Raw genomic sequence first — 19,632 nt, forward strand, 5'->3', positions numbered from 1 at the left:
GTAATGCCTCCAGATGTCTGTACTTTAGTCTTGAAGATTGTTTGCTGAAAGCTGCTACAGCTTTGCAAGAATTCTTCTGGTGGCACGAGCTGAAAAATATTCTTAACCCTTGAAGTCTTCAGCAGTAACCATGGCGCTGCCTCCAAATTCCATAAACAGGAAGTGTTACCTATTTGTGGTGGATGGAGGAAAAAGTGCTGATAGGAAGACATTAGAAGAATGAGTTCTTGGCTAGAAAGCTAATCTACAAGAACCAGAAAACTGGTCACTACTCAGCAGAAAAGCAACAGTACTAATTCAAATAGCTAAAGAGTGTTTGAACAAACTTTCCCAGAAAACAAGTACATTTGTGACTGGGAATATGCTTACTTGCTAATTTTTTCCCAAGAGTGCTGTCTGGATATTAAACAATCTGGTGGAGCATCTTTAGATGTAAGATCATGATGAGATCAAATAATCTTGTCCTGAAAGTGTTTGAAACTTGATGATGCTATAATTTTTTTCACGTCAGAGTTGTAAATTTGAGGACTTAACTGTACATATAAGAATAGAGATAGACAAACAAGTAAAAACAGTTGATCAGGGGAAAAAAAAGTTGACTCCATGTTAGCTTTATTATGTATGTGGATGTATACAATTTCATTCACCACTGGGTTTTGCTGATTTTCTATATGCATAACTGCCAGTTAATGTTGACATTTCTTCTCCTCGAGAGGAAAAAAATGCATAACTTTTTATATGGCCAAAGCCACACTAGATGGCAGCATCTCCATGTTTATCCCAAGCCACACTAGATGGCAGCATCTCCATGTTTCAACAGGGACTGGGATGGTTTTTAAAGAAGTTCAGCTGAACTACAAATCCCAGCAAACACTGAAGTGCATGCAACTTCCTCAAGTACAGAGGCCTAACAAACCTGAAGAGCTGACTCCGTATATTTTGAGGTGGGTAGGTAGCTGTTCTTTTCTGTTTCATCCTATTAGTTGTGCACAGAGATACTAATGGGAAAGTTATGGTTAAGTTCTAGAGCAATTCCTATATGGTACGTTTTTTGGTTTCCCAAAGGCTGGGTCTTAAGATGAGCAAGATACCGTCTCTTACCAGACTTGCCTATTTTAGTAATGAAGGTGTGGTGTAAAGTATAGCCTAAGTTGAAAGCTTCAGTGTTTGGTAGTATCAGTTAATCACTACTAAACATGGGCAATAAAAACTATCATATAATTAGAGGCCTATATGTCTTGTGGCTCATAACAGTTTTCTGGAATCTATTCACACAAATAAAAGTAGTGTTGGTGAGATTACAGCAGCATGGGCCTGGCTGGAAGGTTGGGGAGCAAAATGAGAGCCCAACCAAGCAAATAACTCAGCCAACATGAGCAAGCGTGTGTAATCATTTTGTAAGCAGCTGCTTGTGATGCATGCAAGCTGCAACAGAGGGCAACAGTCCCATGGACCTGATTTTAGTGGAAATTGCACCTTTCTAACTGCAGTGCACCTAGGTAAAAGCTGTGCTGAGAAGCAGCTAATTTGCTTGTGCCAGCCAAACCAGGGGAGCAGTTTTGACTATTCAGCTTGTCTATCTGTTCTCGGAGACTTTGGCCTCTTTAAGCCTTAGGCTACAAACCAGACTGATTTTTTTTTTTTCATGTTCAGTGTAGCAGAGTATCCATAATAGAGCCAATCAGGGCCTTTTCTATTAAATGTTTTTGTTGAAACTGAAACTTGTCATGGAAATGTACCAGTTTGGATGAAGTTTTGTTGTCAGAAGTTTCTCTGAGCCAGTATGGGACCTCTATCTGAAACCACAGAAACCGCATCCAGAATAGAGAATATTCTGGAGTTTGGCCCCCTTGTCTTGGGTGTGGGAGATACAAGCTTAACATCCATGATTTGAGTCAGATGGAACAGGCCCTTGAGCATGAGTCTCCTGCATATCTCTCAAAAGCTCTAACTAACCTGAGCCTTGTGGATACTCTGGTCAGTCTCCCTTTTTTTTTTCATAAAAACTAAATGCGTTTTAGTTTTCTGAACATGATGTAGAGTGGTAACATTATTTTTAATCTCAAAGTTCTGTGAGATGTGAGAACTATTTCCTTTGCACCCACCTACTCTGCATATATTTGCTGTTTACTGCTAAATCTCATATCTCATAAAGTGATAATCCACTATGTACTTTGCTAGGTATGTTTTGTTCTGTTCTTGAGATTTATCTGCCTATAACAGTAGTCACCAACCAGTAGATCACGATCAACTGGTCAATTTTGTGGAGCCTCTGACAGTCTATCTCAATCTCAGTCACACACACAGGTGGAGGGAGAGAGAATTATTTGGTGGGGGCTAATCACGTGCATGCATTCCACCCCCCATCCACCTGGCAGGTCAGTCTGTGGGGGAGAGGAAGGGAGGGGGGTGCAGATCAAGATACCCACAGTGAGGAAAGAAGTGGGGCAGGGGCTGGAGTAGTGGAGCCCTGGCTGGTGGCACAATCGGAGCCCGGGTGGCTTGTCCAGGAGTGCAGGAGGACTTCTGCCACTGCATCCACCCCGGCGGAGGTCTGGGGGGCACCTGCCCCCCTGATACGTGCGCGGAGTGGAGGCTGGCACTGTGTGCTGGTCTCTGAGCCCCAAGCCCCACTGCAGCTACCCTAGGAGCGGTACAACACCAAGTGTGTCCTGCTGCCAGGTGTGTGGTTCAGGCAGATCCTGGGTTGCACTTTAATTCAAGAAGTGATCTTGTGCTTAAAAAGTTGAAGACCACTGGCATATAGAGATAAGCCTGGCCTTCATTGTTTCAGCTTTTTATTTCAGAACTGTACCATTTCAGTACAGGTTTCCCTCGCTTGATGCTGTATATGCGTTCCTGGAAAAAGGTGCATAACTCGAATTAATATAAAGGGAACCCGCTTTACAATGTAAAAAATAGGGATACGTTCCCAGACCTTAACTGTACTGACCCCCCTGACCCATTTCTACCACTTACAAGACAATTTTGGTACTCGGCAACACCAGACAGTACACACAGGTACAGGGCACTATCATAATGGGGATGGCAACTACAGATACATGTGTCACAGACGAGTGAGGAGCACAGATCCACACGATGATATTTTGGTGTGTATCATTCCCACAATAAACTGCACAAAGCAACTGACTCTGGGCTTCCACCACACCAATTGCGCAAGAGTGAATTTACCTCGCGTATAACGAATTTTTGGTATAAAAAGGGTCATTGCATAAAAGCAAATTCACACATACAGGTTTCCCTCGTTTTATGCAGGTTCTGTATCTCCTACCCAGGAATAGGGCATTCTCCAGCACTTGTTAAAGGAAGATGCTCAGTTATCTGTTCAGCTACAGAATGTATTTGATGGTTATTCATTACAGCTGATCATAACTTGCCTTCCTGTTTGGAAGGGCAATATCTGTTTAAGTATCTTCAGAATCCAGAATGGGCCGGCTTGATGGGAAGGTCATACTGGTGTCTGCAGCAGCACAAGGGATTGGTCAAGCCACTGCTATTGTAAGTCTGGAAAGATTTGTTCTTTTTTCCACTGTATATTCCTTACTAGCTTTGCTATGATGACTTCTCCATTGCCATCTCTGCTGAACAGCCTTTATTAATCATGAATAAATTCCAAATGAGAGAGAAGCCAAAAATACCCAACTTTCCATGGAAAGCACGTGAAGTATGACTGCTACACCATAAGAACTTAATTTCCATTATGGAAAATTCATTCAAGGTTGCACACTCAAAATTCCCTGTTATACCACTATTAGTACTGCCCTGAAGGACCTTCACAAGTCACCTGACTGGGTATAGTATCACTGACATTGGACTATGAATTAACATTCACTTAGCAGACAGTTGCAGGTCTTCCATCTTTGAATGGTGGCTAGGCCATAATTGGCTTTCAAAGATTTCTATTCCTTTGTTTTTGAGAAGAGGAAAATAGGAGACGATCTAAGCAACTTCCTCCTTTCCAATCCCAAGATTCCCTCTTGGAGGTCAGATAAGTTGTTAATACTGCTAAAAATCACTGCAGGAACAGAGTGAAATGGAATTTTGACCCTTATGTACTGTGATACTTTTGGTGGCAGTGGTGGGGCTCCACGTGGTGGGGTAGCTCATAAAATACCACAGTTACAACATCCAGAGTAAGGCAAGTATAGGGTGCCTCAAAATCCTAGCCCCCGCTACCTTCTGGATATTCCTTGGTTGGAGAAAGTCAGGGTGATGTCCCTTAGCCAGAAACACACCCTCACTGAGGTGTTAGGCAGTTTGTCTGTTGCTCTCTGGCAAAAGCTACACCCATCAAGGCACTGAACATCTGGCCTCTCAGTCTCAATGGTCTAAAAGGTGGGTGGTAGGTCTAGGGCAGCCTCCACACCACTCGTCCGTACTCTTGCCTAGGCATACACATCAAAGGTCTTGGTGTGATGGTTGCAGGACTCTGTTCAAGTAGATTTATCAGGCACCTGACTAGACTTCTTAGACCTCTAAAGGATCTGTGGTTGCCTACTACTGTGGAATTGTGTAACGAAATGCAAGTCCGTTACAGATATCCTGTATTGAACCATTGCTTAAAAACAACTTTCATATGGAAGACCTAACTTACAAAATGGGTCTCTTTCTTAAAGAGTTTGCTTTTGTAAAATTGCAACAAGTTCCAGATGAGAGTGGTATGCCTGAGCCTTCTAAAGACAACCCTCAACAATAGCTGAAATTGCATTATAGGCATTTTTGTGGTATGGGGTCCTTGAGAAATTCTTGCTTTTGTCTGATGCTTCAAGGCACCTTTTGACAATAGATTACTCTGGCAAAAAGTAGCTACGTAGCTAAGGCATAAAGTAAGCTCTCTCCCAATGGATTTTAGTACCTTTTTTAGGGGTAGTGCTCAAGATCAAATACCTGGCTCCATTGTGTGCAGTAAATAGTAAGAAAAGTTATTAAATAATGCCTTCTTTAGTGTTTTGAATAATGAACTAGAATTTAGCTTATACAGAGCTGTCACTTTCCATAAATAGTAGAGCCAGGTTCTACATCTTTGTTATATTTAGCTAACAGTGGGTGCCTCTACACATGAAGTTAATGTGACACAATAAACTCTGAGCAGTTCACACCAGAGTTAAAGCCTCCTGGGCACAGTGTCTACACATACACACAGGACAGCAGTGCTTTGAGCTGGGGAAGAGCAGGCCCAGGTTGGCAGCAAGTGGGGGGGCGGGGGAGGGTGCCAGCCTCAGGCTCCAGGTGGTGGCGTTGGGCAATGGAAGGGCTGGCTGGGGCCTGAGTGCCAAATGTTCAGAGCTGTGTGGCTAGGCAGCAGGCAGGTATCTGACCCTATGCTGCCTGGGTGCAATTTATTCCTGGGTCAGCATTTCCACATGTTTCACCACTGTTAGTACCATCTTTTGGTGGAGTTATTGTCCCAGACTATACTATCTTACAGCTGAATTAATTTACTGTACCCTAGTACCGGTTTGTGTGTAGACAATGTCACTTGAGTGTGGAGCTAAGTCAGCTCTGCAGTAAAGTACACATGTAGATGTACCCACTCTCTTATAACCTGGTCCTACTAATCTGTAAGACATTGGCTAGTGTACATGCTGCCCTTATCAGATATTATATATTATATGTCGGGCAGTGAGACCTGCTGAGAAAATTATGGACTCTGGTTTGGAGAGAGGGATCATCAGTTCTGTAGTCATATCACATGTGTAATTGTCTAATACCAGAGTGTTTGGAAATGTAGCCTTTTATTGATATTTACCCAGAAAGAAATGCAACCTTTGCTCTCTTGAGTTAGTCAGCCTTTTTTGAAACTTCAAATAGCCAAACATTAATTGTGTACTTTTTACTTATGAATTTAAGGCTTTTGCAAAAGAAGGAGCCAAGGTCATTGCTACAGACATCAATGAGTCAAAGCTGCAGGACCTAGAGAAGTATTCTGGTAAATGATTTACAACAATCATTGGTCCAAGTCTTCAGTAGTTTTTAAGCTGCTTATCAAAATCTCATTTAAGGGTAGCCCAGAATTCTAAAGGTGGCAGAATGATTTAATAACAGCCCCTAAGTGCTGATAGCCACTTTTTTGCTGTAGCACAGAAGATATGGGGGCTTTATGTCCAAGTGCTAGTATTCCACTGAAACAGCATTTCAGAATGGAGGTTGCAGGTAGACGGATTAACCCCAGCTATCTGACCTCTTTAGCACTCCTGAAGACGTTAATTGCTGCTCTGCCTTACACTACCATTCATTTTACCTATGTAATTTTGCCTAGGTCAGTGGGCTAGCTGTCAAGTGGTGTTCGTTATCAGTAGGAATTGTTCTGTTTGAACTTTGGGGTCACTAGTGCTAAAAGCAAGAAATTCTACAATGTTAACTGAAGGCCTAGCTCAGGGGTGGGCAATTATTTGGGCAGGAGGGCCACTTAAGGAGTTTTGGTGAGCTGTTGAGGGGGGTGGGGGCAGGCAGGCTCAATTGATGCTATCCAGCCTCAGGCCATCCAGCCCTCACCCACTGCCATGGGCACTGGATGGAGAGGATATGGTCTTCATGGAGACCAGCCTGAGACCCCCGTGGGCAGGGCATGCTTGGCTAGGTAGATGGGATGAGGGCCGGGGCAGGGCCAGAGTTGTGATTACAGTGACAATATAGGGACAGAGCCTAGGGCAGAGCCATGATCCACTCCCCACAAGTACTTGTGATAGGTGCCATTTTTGCAGGTAGAGATGTGCAGGGAACAGATTGCATCTCTGACCTTAGTCCCTGTTGCCACCACCCATCCCGCTTCCCAGATGCCACTCCCTATCTGCCCAGCCAAACACACTGCCCACAGGGATCCTGGGCCAGTCTCCATGGAAACCCAACCCATCTGGTGCCCCCAGCAGTAGATGCAGGGCAGATGGGCCCAGGGCCAGATAGGATCAATGAAGCATATGGGCCGGGTCCAGTGGTGGCATTATGGCAGCAAAAAGGAGCCACCACTGCAGGGGCTACCAGGAAGCTGAGTCCAGCTGCTGCGCTACTCCCACCCTGTTACACACCCTGGAGGCAGCAGGACTAGCCACATGCTTCATGGCCCAGGTGGCCCCCTGCTCCTTGCCCAGGTGAGGCCAAGGGACCTGCCATGGGCTGGATAGCATCCCTTGGTGGGCCAGATTTGGCCTGTAGGCTGTATTTTGCCCACCCCGGCCTAGCTTAATTAGTTGTTAAATAAAAATAGTGTTCTGTTTCAGTGAATTTAATTAATACATTTAGAGCTATGTAATACGGTAACTAGTAAGAATTGGTGTACCTTTAGAAAATAATTCTACTGTCATCAAATCAGTCCCTATTTTGTTTGTATAAGTTCTGAATTCTGAAGGCTAAGACCAGTATCAGGAGGTAAAGTCAAACTATCATGCACTCCTATCCTCAAAAAAGGAGTTTCAACCCCATGATCTGTTAAAGCTTTACTTTTTGAAATACTAGCAATATGGGATGGAAATAAGCTGGAGCAGACACTCCACTGTTCAAGTTAGTTGCCTGCCTGGAAAGAATTAGCTTCCTTGCTGGCAAATCTCCCAGAAGTACTTGATGCCACACAGATGTCACCCTGGCTCACAAGGTACAGGTGTATTTCAGTTAATACTGATTTAGCAACTAATTCTCCCATCGGCATTAGTCACTCAACCAGGTTAGTTTCACAGCTTTCATTAAATTGTATGCATCTGGGTGTGGATGATTAACGTCACAAAGTGATTACATTCTCAGCACAGGAAATGAATCATGATAACTTAATGAATTATACATGTGAGGCTCTGGAATGCTGTATGGCCTATGGCGTGCTTTATTCTAGGGGTTATTTCATTTGTTAAATTATCTGCATTTCAGCCAGTGGATGGTGTACCTGTGGCTTGTATATTGAAGTAACTGTGGCCCCTGGCAGACATTGTTACACTTAAGGTGTGATTAACTAGTCAATCCTATTTTAAGTAGTAACCCAGCCCCACTTTCATGCAATTAATGGCATGATAAAATAGAATAAGCCACAAAACTATCACACAAAACATGTACTAACTTTGTGGCTGGTTCCTGTCATGCCTTAAACTGAATGTGTGGCCAGCACCAATCAGCTGATCACAGGCACACATTGGAGCCTTTTGCTTCCTTGTGCTTCCATGGCATATAGTAAATAGCATAACTCTTGCATGGTAGGCTTGGAATTTCATGGAATCTTTTCATTTTATGGTTGCATTCAGAAAGGACTGGCCCTGGTGATCACTCATTGACTTTAATGGCAGCTGCAAAATTAACCAGGTTTTCTCAAATCAGACAATTGGTCTTTAACTAAAAAAAAAAAAAGTGAACTAAAATCCTTTTTTCTTTTTTTTTTCTTAGGCATCCAAATATGGGTGCTAGATGTCACTAAGAAGGAGCAAATAGAAAATCTGGCCAAGGAGATTGAGAGAATTGATGTTCTTTGTAATGTTGCAGGGTAACTAAATCCTATTTAAAATTCCTTCTTCCACTGTCTTTTTAGTGTAGCTGGTCTATTTAATGACTGTTCTTTTGGGTCTGCCTCACAGAATCCTTCATCGCAATTGTCGGTTTTGTGGATAGTCTCAATAGAAAGCAATGAGGGGGACAGGCGGTAGAAGAGAGAGCTGGAAGATGGGTAGTGGAGCGGGGGTTTGTGGGGGGTGTGGATAGAAATCAAGCAGCTTGACCCCTGCCCCTTGCCTCCCCCCCTCAACATATTTTGCCTCCTGTAGCCTCTGTCTCCCCCTGAGTTTTTGGTCCCTCTGCCCCCTGGCTGCCTCTTCCTGTCCCACCCCAACCCACGCTGCTGCTAATGTTTGCTCTAGCAGGGTGTAGCATGTTTGTGTTCTGGCCCAGCAACAGTCGCAGCTCTGGCTGGGCCCTAGAGCTGAGTTTCAAGCTGCCACATCCCCACCACCACTGCTACCAGGCCAGGCAGGGGTTGAGAGCACAAACATGTTCCATGCCCCAGACTGAAGCAGAGCCCAGAGCAAAGGTAAGCAGCTGGGGGTGTGGGTGGGGGATCTGAGCTGTGGGGGGCAGAGGCCATATTGCAGCAGCTGCAGCTTGGATCAAAATCACAACGGTACTTGCCCCTCCACTGCCTGGTACTCGATTCCAAGATAAGGAGCATTTTTTGTCTATGTTATGTTGGGGGGGAACTTTGTCTTGGAATCAGGTAAATAAGGTATTACTGATGAAGATGAGGGGAAAAATGCATGCAGATCACAGATATGTAATGGAGGAAGTAATCCATTGTTCTTTGTGTGGTTAATCCAGCTTTGTTCATCATGGAACCATTCTGGAGTGCGAAGAGAGTGACTGGGACTTCACAATGAGCCTCAATGTTCACAGCATGTATCTAATGATCAAAACATTCCTTCCTAAGGTAAGGCTCTGTCTACCAAGATCCCTATATCTGGCAGACATTATGCTGTATTTAGAGTAGGATAGGAGTAGATTATGTTAAGATCCTGGAGGTAGGAGTGAAAATGCTGGGATGTGACTATAGGGCTCTTAGGGCTGCGTTAGTAGATCTCTTATTTAGACTTAGATTTCTGATTTCAGTTGTGAACAGTATGTAGAAGTACATGTGGGGAGAGTTTTTTTAGGCTTGTACCTAAATCAACTGTTCAAACGTGGAACAGAGACGTCATGGCAATGCAGTACCACACAACATGCATGTAGGCAAAATTATTCAAGGTAACTAGCCTCCTGCTGAGGATATTCTTATGAAGCTATTTAGTATCACTGGTGACAATTTGCTACTTATGGGAACAATAATCCCATTAGGTAAACAGAGAGAATTTTCCTATCTGATTATATAATAGCAAAGGATACTTTCTGAAAGATACTTCATAGACAATAACCATCCAGGAAGTATTTACCAGAAACAGTTGTGACACTCTAAGTAACCTAAGTTGTCACCATGTGAACAAGATGGTATTTCAGTATGATACTAGACCCTGCTCTTCTCAAACCCTTGGTACCAGCTGACCTACACTTCCAGAAGTGGTTATATTGAATTTAGCTGCCTCAGTTCTCAGGTTGTCATGTCTAAAAGAGACATGACTGTCAGAGGTGAATTCCTAGCACTTTCTGAAATTCGCATCCCTTTTAAAGCAGGGGTGCTTAAACCCCAGCCCATAGACCAGATCTGACCTACAGAGCTCCCCTTGGGTCTGAAAACTTTATGGGAGGGGACCAATGGCAGTGTTTAATCGCCACTTCTCTGCTCCCAAATTTACAGACCTATGAGAAGACCCATGAGCTAGATAGCATGGCCCTGCCAAGGCTGCATGGAGCCCAATCTTTGCTTTTGGGTCCCAATCAGGTTTGCAGATTGGCTCCATGCCACTCATCAGGCCCACAGACAAAAGACTGTTTTAAAGAATACCTGAAACTGGCCATCCTTTTTTTTAAACAATTGTTACATAGCAGCTAGCTGTGCCTTTAACTTGCAATGGCAACTTGGGTCATCTGCTCTGAAGCAGCACTGAAGAGAGGACTCTAACTAAGCTCCCCACACTCTGGTTGCACTTTCCTGATTTCAGGGGGGTGGGGTCTAAATCTTGTCCCAGAATAAGAAGGGCTTGAATGAAGGAAAAGGAGTGGGTTGAGTAGTGGTGGTAACCACATTGGCGTTGGGTACCTGGCTGGGGAATCAGTAAGGCAGTGGTGATTTAGGGGGTAGTGACTAGAAAACTAAGATTTACATAAATGACAGCTCACACATTCATCAAATCCACTCAGCCCTTGACTCTATGGAGCCACAGGCTGTAGATGAATGCTTGCATACATTCAAGGGGTGTGTGTTATAGCTGAGGAGCATATGCTCTGCTGTGTGGCGTGTGTGTACGCTCATACATGTGTATTAATACAACACCTCACTAAGTCAACAAGATACCACAAATGTAAGCAGTTATTAAATATACCCATCATTGTCCTAAGACTAAAATAGCCAACCTGGGACTATGCAGAGGAAGCAGAAATCCTACTGCTTAGTAGGAAAGCATTTTATTTATTTTTTAAATCAGATCTAAAACTTATTGCTGATACCAGTGATTTTATAACTTACTAGTATACAGTAGCCCTTAGGACAGTGTTTCCTAGACTGTGAGGTGCATCCCCCTGGTTGGAGGCATGTGTGAATCGCTACAGTAATTGGCAGTGCCCTGCTGCTGCTACTCCCACTGCCAGTTGCTGCTGGCAAAGGCAATTGGCAGTGAGGGAAGCAGTGGTGGCAAGTGAAGTAGGGGAGCATGAAAGTGTCCAGCTTTGCTATGGTGCAGTGTTTTGCAAATCTTGTAGGTTTACACAAGCCCTAAAGGGATCTAAGCAAGATCAGGACCCTATTTTTCTAGACACTGAATATGTGTGTACAAAGAGACAATCCCTTCCTTAAAGAGAATGCAAACTAAATTGCTAAAACAGACAAAGGGAGGGAGAGAGGAATTGTCTTCATTTTATAAATGGGAAGTAGATAGATGAAGAGACCAAAAGACTAGCCAAAGGCTTCACAAATAGATTATGGCACAGTTAAAAGTTGAACCATGTTCTCCCAAGTTGCAGTTCAGTACTTTAACTATGGGCACAGATAGAAGTGATATTTTTGAGCGGTCTGGGCCCTGAAAGCTGTCTACAGCTGTCATAATAAGCGTGCATGAATAACTGATCACATGAAAAAATAACCCTAGTTAACTCGGGTATTAAATTAAGGTGCTCAAAAGCAGAGCTCCTTGGGGAACTTGTGTTCCCTCCAGGGTTAATTTTTCATGGAATCAGGCAGCAGGGTTGGGTTGTCCCCCTGGGTTGTCAGGGGAAAGGAGGGGGAGCTGCCAGCTGTTGAATGGCCAGAGCTAAGGGGGAGTGGAGGGAGGGGGAAACGGAACCCCCTGGGCTTGTGGCCCCCCCCACGTGTGCCCCCCCCCCCCCCCCCCCCCCAATCTACCCTGACTGCAGTATTAGAGGAAGCTAGGTCAGGTCAGTGAAATAAGAGGGCTCCATTTCCCTCCTCCCCACCTCTGCTCTGGCCATTCAGCATCCAGGAGCAACCAGCACATAGCTCCCGGCTGGTTTGAATGGCCGGAGCTGATGGCGAGGGGGCAAAGAACAGAGCCCCCTCACCTGCAGCTTCCCCACAACTACCCCCAATACCCCAGTCAAGGTAGCTGGGAGGGGCCCACAAGGTATGGGGGCTCTGTTCCCCCTGCCATTCCCCCTCAGCTCTGGCTATTCAGCAGCTGGCAGCTCTGCTGAATGGCCAGACCTGGGGGGAATGGGGAAAGGGGCAGTTTGGCAGCCTCCTTAGAGGCTGCTGGAATACCCCCATCTGCTGGCCAGGGCCATTGCAGGCAGGCAGATATCTGCTGCTTTGGAGAGGTGACTCTAACTTATGGCACTTCACATAAAGAGCCATGAGTTGGACTAGGGCCTTAACATCTATCTGTGCTTAAGGCCATTCTTCCTCTGATTTTAAAACACAGCAATAAGTGTACTTAAATGTACTTAAATATTAGACACTAATTCATTTTACATGCCAGGGAGGGTAATAAATAGAGGATAGATCACTCTAGATATATCAGATTCAATGCTTTCTCACCTACTGGGATGGATAGACCATTGGTCTGACCCAAGTTTTAATGCACTCTAGCATGATAACTCTTGCTCTTAAATAGTTTCATAGTTGGTAGGGTTGGAAGGGACCTGAGCAGATCATCTAGTCTGACCCCCTGCCATGGGCAGGGAAGGATGCTGGACTCAAATTGCCCCAGCTAGGTGGGTGTCTAGCCTCCTTTTGAAGACCCCCAGGGTAGGGGCAAGCACCACTTCCCTTGGAAGTTGGTTCCAGCTCCTAGCCGCTCTGACAGTGAAGTAGTGCCTCCTGATACCTAGCCTGAATCTACTCTCAGTCAACTTATGTCCGTTATTCCTTGTTACCCCTGGTAGTGCTCGGGGGAACAGGGACTCTCCCATTGCCTGCTGGTCTCCCTTGGCAAGTTTATAGGTGGCCACCAGATCCCCTCTCAGCCTTCTCTTGTGGAGGCTGAACAGGTTCAGGTCCTGTAGCCTCTCCTAGTAGGGCCTGTTCTGCTTCCCCCTAATCATGCAAGTGGCCCTCCTCTGGACCCTCTCGATGCTGTCCACATCCCTCCTGAAGCGCGGCACCCAGAACTGGACACAGTACTCCAACTGCGGCCTGACTAATGTTGCATAGAGGGGGAGGATCACCTCGTTGGAACTGCTCGTGATGCATCTATGGATGCACGACAAGGTGCAATTGGCCTTCCTGACTGTGTCCCCCACATTGGCAGCCCATGTTCATCTTGGAATCAATAGTGATTCCAAGATCCTTCTCTGCCTCTGTGCTGATTAGAATGGAGTTCCCTAGCCTGTCAGTATGCTGCTGGTTCTTCCTCCCCAGGTGCAATGCCTTGCACTTGTCCATATTGAAACCCATCCTTTTCTCATCTGCCCACCTCTGTAACCTATTGATCTAGTTGTAGCCTGTCCCTCTCTTCTAGCGTGCTCACTTCTCCCCACATCTTAGTGTCATCTGCAAACTTGAACAAGGTGCTTTTCACCCCCTCGTCCAAATCACCGATGAAGATATTGAACAGTGTGGGCCCAAAGACCGAGCCCTGGGGAACCCCACTGCCCACATCTCTCCAGGTCAAAAATGATCCATCCACCACCACTCTCTGGGTGCAGCCCTCCAGTCAATTTGCAACCCATCTGACTGTGTAGGCGTCAACACCACAGATGCCAAATTTAATGAGGATGGGGTGAGAGACAGTGTCAAAGGCCTTCCTAAAGTCCAGGAAGACTATGTCCACCACGACACCTGCATCCAAGGCTTTTGTGACCTGGTCATAGAAGGCCACCAGGTTGGTCTGACAGGACCTGCCTCTAATGAACCCATGTTGGTTGACCCTAAGCATAAATTCCACTGCTGGCCCCTTGCAGATGTGCTCCTGGATAATTTTCTCAAAGAGCTTCCCCAGGACCGAGGTAAGACTAACTGGCCTATAGTTTCCTGGGTCCTCTTTCCTCCCTTTTTTGAAAATGGGGACCACACTGGCCCTTTTCCAGTCATCAGGCACCTCACCAGAGCACCATGAGTGCTCGTAAAGCTGTGCTAGGGGTCCTGCAATGACTTCTGCCAGTTCCCTAAGCACTCTGGGGTGGAGATCATCAGGACCTGCTGATTTGAACACATCTAGTCCCTCCAGAAGTTCCCTGACTAGGTCCTTACTGACCCTGGGCCTGGCTTTACCTCCCCTGGGTCCATCCGTAATCCCAGTGCGGGGGATGTCCCTGTCCCTGGCCATATCAACTGAATGCATAATGCTGGGTAGGAGGTATTTTCTTTTTCATCCAGTTAGATCACAGCTTTTAGTCAACGATGTTCAGTATGAGAAACAGCCGTTCACCAGGCAAACCCTTACATTAAGGCTACTAGTGCCTTCAGCCCTTTTAGCTGTGAAGAAGGTAAAATTGAATTGGTAACTACAGGGTTTCTCCACTTTAACTGAAGCATTGCAGTGTAATAACCAATAATTCTTTAGATAGAAGTATAAGAGAAGAAGGATGTTGTAGTGGTTAAAAAGATGACTAGGGCTAGATATTAGAACAATTGGGTTAAATTCTTGGTCCTGCCACAGATTTGCCATGTGACCATGAGCAAGTCACTTCACCTGTTTCTTAGCTGTAAAGTCTTTACCTAGATCAAAAGTGTAAATTATTGTTTGTAAGTCACTTTAAGATAATCTTCTGGACGTACTTATCTAGCACCTCCAGTTAGAAGAGAGTTATCACTGATGAAGAGAATAAGACTTCTCATAGTTACAGTATATTTGAACTAGAAATTCAGTTATATCTATCTAAAAGTTCTGCTCTTTGTATAGGGTTTTTGATCCACAAGTAGTCCCACTGATGTAGCTTGGACAATAACTTGCAAACTAAGCTAGTGTTTAATGTGAGTATGGGTACAGAACTGGTCCTCGGACTGGTCCTCGGTCCTTTGGACTGCAGCTTTCTTTTGAATGACAGCATATGTATTTTTTTTTTACAGATGCTTGCCCAGAAATCTGGAAACATTATCAATATGTCTTCTGTGGCATCCAGCATTAAAGGTCAATAACTCCTTAGCTTTGACACGTACATACTCGTGATAACCCTGTTGGCACTCTGGCTCTGTAGAATAATGATTACCAAGTCTCTTGTTTTGAAAGCGCCTACTTGAGAAAATTCAAGAATGATACAAAATATAGATTTGGCCCCTTGTGCATATACATTTCAATGTAGTCTTTAATGATATCAGCATATGCAGCGGGTTTTGTTTTTCCAGGAAACCCTACATTAGTGAACAGGAGATTTTACTCAGAAACGAATTGGGGCTTTAAAATGAAATCAAGTGATCAGCCAGACCCCTGCTTCATTTGTGGAAGTAGTTAGAAAGTGTAGTAAATAAGTCAATGACCTGGAAGAACCAAAAGGAGGGACTTATGACTATGGAAGTTGAATGCCACTCTGGAAGTTGAATTTTACTCCCAGAGGCATGGCAGAGCAGCCTTGTGTCCAGGGCAGCTGTGATGCACATGGCAACACCAGTGAAGTGATGCCCGTAGCAGTAGTACAGTCACCTGCTCCTGCAGCTGGGGCTATTTTTGCATTGCCCATGCCTCTGACAAAGGTGGTACCTTGTTTACCCTGTCTCTGCCACAGTTTTATGTTGAATCTTGAGTCCATTTTAAATGCGAATTTCATAAGTGTTTACCATGTGTTCCTCAATTTCTGGTTACCCAACTTGGTATCAAAGATCTGATTTGCAGAGAACTGAAATAGATGGAGCTGTGCTCCAAATATATGAATTTGCTATAAAGGATGGCACTCTAGTCATGCAAGTTCTTTTGTTTGGTAATTAGCCTTGTGGGAGCCAACCTTTTTGACAGGTATGCCACAAATTAAGCTTGCATCCTCCCCAAATGTCACTCCAATCCCATTCCCTTGCCCAATCTGCTTCTCTGCTTTCTACTCTCTGCCCAAGCTGTAGCTCTGCTTTGTTTCCTGCCTAATCTGCCACTCTTCCCTGCTCTCTCCCAGATCTGCCATTTGTAGAACATGTGCTGCAGGTTGACCATCCCTGCTCTAGCCAACCAGTCATGGTCTCTTCAGGGAGGTTCCCTGTGCTATTGGAAACAGGAGAGCCCAAGAACAACTCCATATGCAACAAACGTGACTATTTTTTTTTTTGTTTTTCTTTCCATGCTAACCTGACATCAAATTTGTCAGGAGTTGTAAACAGATTTGTCTATAGTACTTCAAAGGCCGCAGTTATTGGTCTAACAAAGTCTATAGCTGCTGACTTCATTGAACATGGCATCAGGTGCAACTGCGTATGTCCTGGTAAGTATTTTTACAATACTATGTGAACTTGTAACAGAAGTTGAATAACGTGGTTCCAAATTTAGTTTGAGGCTAATAGGAAATAAAACTTGAAAGCAACCCACTAAAAGGTTGCTGAAGGTATCGGCAGGCAGGGACAAAACCAGCCTTTCTTCTAGTATTTCCTGAATACATTGCCGTCTTATCATTTAGCACCTGTGCTGTGTATTAATAACCTAGAAGTCAAGGCCTTTATTCAGTAAAAATACACATGCACATCATAAGTACACAGGTAGCACTTGTTTGGTGTATTATTCCAGGTATAAGCAAATGGACATGCAAATCGGAAACTGGAGAAGGAAAGACTACTTACCCCTTAGAGTTAAAATGCCTGAATGCCAAACTCTATGGAGTATGTTCACCTTTAAGGCCTATAGCCAGTAAAGCAAAACAAAACAAAAATTCATGTGTCACTTGAATAGCATAGCAAAATGAATTAAATGACTAATGCCAAGAAATAAAGGTGGTCTCATTGCTGTAAAAGATGTAAACAGGAAGTCTTGTACTCTGGAAGAATTGAACTGTCTGTGAAACCTCTTGCAAGCTAAATATCACTCCTCACTCTCTATCCATAGTAGTAGGATAGTTTATCACTTGGTAGTATCCTGAGCTGTGAATGTGTTGGAGCTGGGATCTTCCCCTTGCTTTTATCAACTGCAGGTAGAAGTTTCAAAAGCACCCAAGTGACTTAGGCACTTACACTATATTTGTCAAAACTGACTTGGGTACTGAGGAGTTTCAAAGTATGGGAATACTGCAGCAGAATGTAAAAACAGTTGAGTTAGCTTAGGGGCTGGTCACAGTCTAGCCAGAGCAGCATGCAGATCCATGAGGGTTAACTGATTCTGCTTCTTGGCAAGCTAAGTTAGCACATGCTGAGCTCTGCATGGTAGAGGTTAGACTGCTTAGCTGACTTAAAGCTAACTTGGATACCTCTGCATCACACTGGTGACCCCAATATAGGCATAGCCACAGTCTCAACAAAAGTCAGTTGAACTAGTTGTCCAGACACCTTTTTAATCTATTTTATTGTGAATCCTGTACAACCATGGCACTGTAAGTAATAGACTAATGTTGAGGAGTTCTCCCTAGTGGCTTTTGAGTCCTGGTCAGTCCACTTCAGTAGTGGTACTGAATTCTGAATATTACCTTAGGAACTGTTGACACTCCATCTCTACGAGAGAGAATTTGTGCTAGACCTAACCCAGATCAGGTAAGCAAACTCTAATTTATATTGAGTGGACACATGTGCATACAAACTGTTTGGGGCAGGGAGGGACTAAACAGCACTTCTGCCTACCTTTCTTCATTCCAGAGAAGCAATGGTAGTGATGTCACCTTCTCTCCTTTGTCTGCTTAATCAGATGGTGTTTGGTGGGATTTTGAACAGGGGATTGGACTAGATGACCTCCTGAGGTCCTCCCCCCCCACCCTTTCTAGGATTCTATGAAAATTGGTAAAGGTTGTGAGTGTATTGCCAACATAGCAAATGTAGAACAGAATAATCGTGTTTATATACTTGATCTTGTGATGTTGATACTCTGACTATCTTGTGTCTATAGGCATTGAAAGACTTTCTGGATAGACAGAAGACTGGTAGGATGGCTACTGCTGAAGAAGTGGCCCACCTCTTTGTGTATCTGGCCTCCGATGAAGTAAGTAGTAGATAGCAAAAACAGTGCATCACAGTAGCCTGGGCTATTTTTCTGCCTCTCAGTGGAGAGACTTTGCTGGTGGTAGAGGGGATGGGGATGGTCTAGTGTAGTCTTTAAGCCAAACTATTGCAACAGTATAAAGCTGACATTTTTACTGAGTCCAGTCCAAGATGCAAAAAGTGAGTTATTGCCTGGCACTGTTAATGAAGGTTAAGTTGTCATTTGCTAAGGACCATGTCATGGATGCTACATACAGGCGAGTCTACTGGCCTTGCAGAGACAGTTCTGTGAGAGCTGCTACTAATAAATTTCCATGACAAATAGCCCTACCTTCAGTTGGGGGACCAAGGGGAAGGCATTAGTGAATCTATGATCTAAATGTTATGCAAGAGCAAAGGTTTATCTTGGTCACAGAAAAATGCTGAATGCTATCAGACTGGCTTGCCTGGGTTTCCAGTTTATCTGTACAAGCTTTGGCCAGACAAGGTCAATATATTAGTTAGTAAATCTGAACTGAGTATGGCTTAGTGCTGACCCTGAAGGTAGAGTACCACAAACACAACTTCCTGAGCCATCTGGGTTTTTCTTGTGGGTCTCTCAATACAGTAGCAGTAGCTGACCAGGCCAGATCCCTCTAAACCTCTGAGGCTAATCATGCTGCAGTGTATGGCGATATGCTTACAGGCCAGATTCTTTTGAGCATTAGCTTGGCGCACTGTCATTTATGCCAGCTGGCCTGAAGCCAAGAGCTAATGCGTTTGCCCAACTACAGTAGTAGCTGAAAGGAGTTTAATTTTTCAGACTGTTTAACAGTTTTAAGAACCACCATTGTACTTGTAAAACTGCTGTTTGCTGTGAGAGTAACTGGTTTTGTTAAATGAATTTTAGTAATAAGTATTTTCCAATGCTTAATAGTCATAAATGATTACTAACAGTTACTGTGCCTTTTCATATATTTTTAGTCTGCTTACATGACTGGCAATGAGCTTATCATCGATGGAGGCTGGAGCTTGTGACTTATGAATATTCCTGCAGACAAGTATTTGCAAATGGAAATTCTTGCCAGAAAAAAAAACAAATGAAGAAATTATCACAGTGTATTAATATTTTTTGCAACATTTTAATGACTAAAATGACTGACCTTCAAATCCTACCCAGTGCATATGCACAGTGATGCTACCTTTTTCTAAATTACTTTTTCTGATTTTTCTTTTGTATGCTTTACTTAGTAATTGACCGTTAGAAATAAAATGCATTTCATTCAACTTTGTATGAAAGCTTAAATTCATGAAAGAATAGCAACCTTAAGGTGTCATTGTGCCAAATGTGTTATTTATAGGACAGTACTTAGACTCCACGTTTTAAGCCAGGCTAAAAGGAATTTAAATGCCACATTTGTTCTCAACATCGGCCATGTTTGGAGGTTTAAATATCCCTGCTTGGATTTCCTAGTAAATTTGGGGGGACTTGATTGGGAGAAATCAAAAAAGCTATGTTTGAGCCTGCT

The 19,632-nt window shown here is 44.0% G+C and overlaps 1 protein-coding gene across 3 annotated transcripts; it reads left to right on the forward strand.

The window, feature by feature from the left end:
• Positions 1-851: 851 nt before the first annotated feature.
• On the forward strand, positions 852-19,390 carry BDH2 (3-hydroxybutyrate dehydrogenase 2). 3 transcript variants are annotated; one of them, XM_006033766.3, is made up of 10 exons: positions 852-944; positions 3,414-3,519; positions 5,872-5,950; positions 8,383-8,479; positions 9,304-9,412; positions 15,098-15,158; positions 16,318-16,431; positions 17,625-17,683; positions 18,033-18,125; positions 19,088-19,390. In XM_006033766.3, the coding sequence occupies exons 2-10, from the start codon at positions 3,448-3,450 to the stop codon at positions 19,139-19,141; spliced, it is 738 nt and encodes a 245-aa protein (XP_006033828.1). In that variant the 5' UTR covers positions 852-944; positions 3,414-3,447; the 3' UTR covers positions 19,142-19,390. The 3 variants fall into 3 exon arrangements, with proteins under 3 accessions (XP_006033828.1, XP_006033829.1, XP_006033830.1); XM_006033767.3 differs by having other exon boundaries at positions 881-948; XM_006033768.2 differs by having other exon boundaries at positions 885-944; positions 3,384-3,519.
• The last annotated feature ends 242 nt before the right edge of the window (positions 19,391-19,632 follow it).

The sequence above is a fragment of the Alligator sinensis genome, unplaced genomic scaffold (assembly GCF_000455745.1).
Source record: "Alligator sinensis unplaced genomic scaffold, ASM45574v1 scaffold1520_1, whole genome shotgun sequence".
Taxonomy (NCBI): domain Eukaryota; kingdom Metazoa; phylum Chordata; order Crocodylia; family Alligatoridae; genus Alligator; species Alligator sinensis.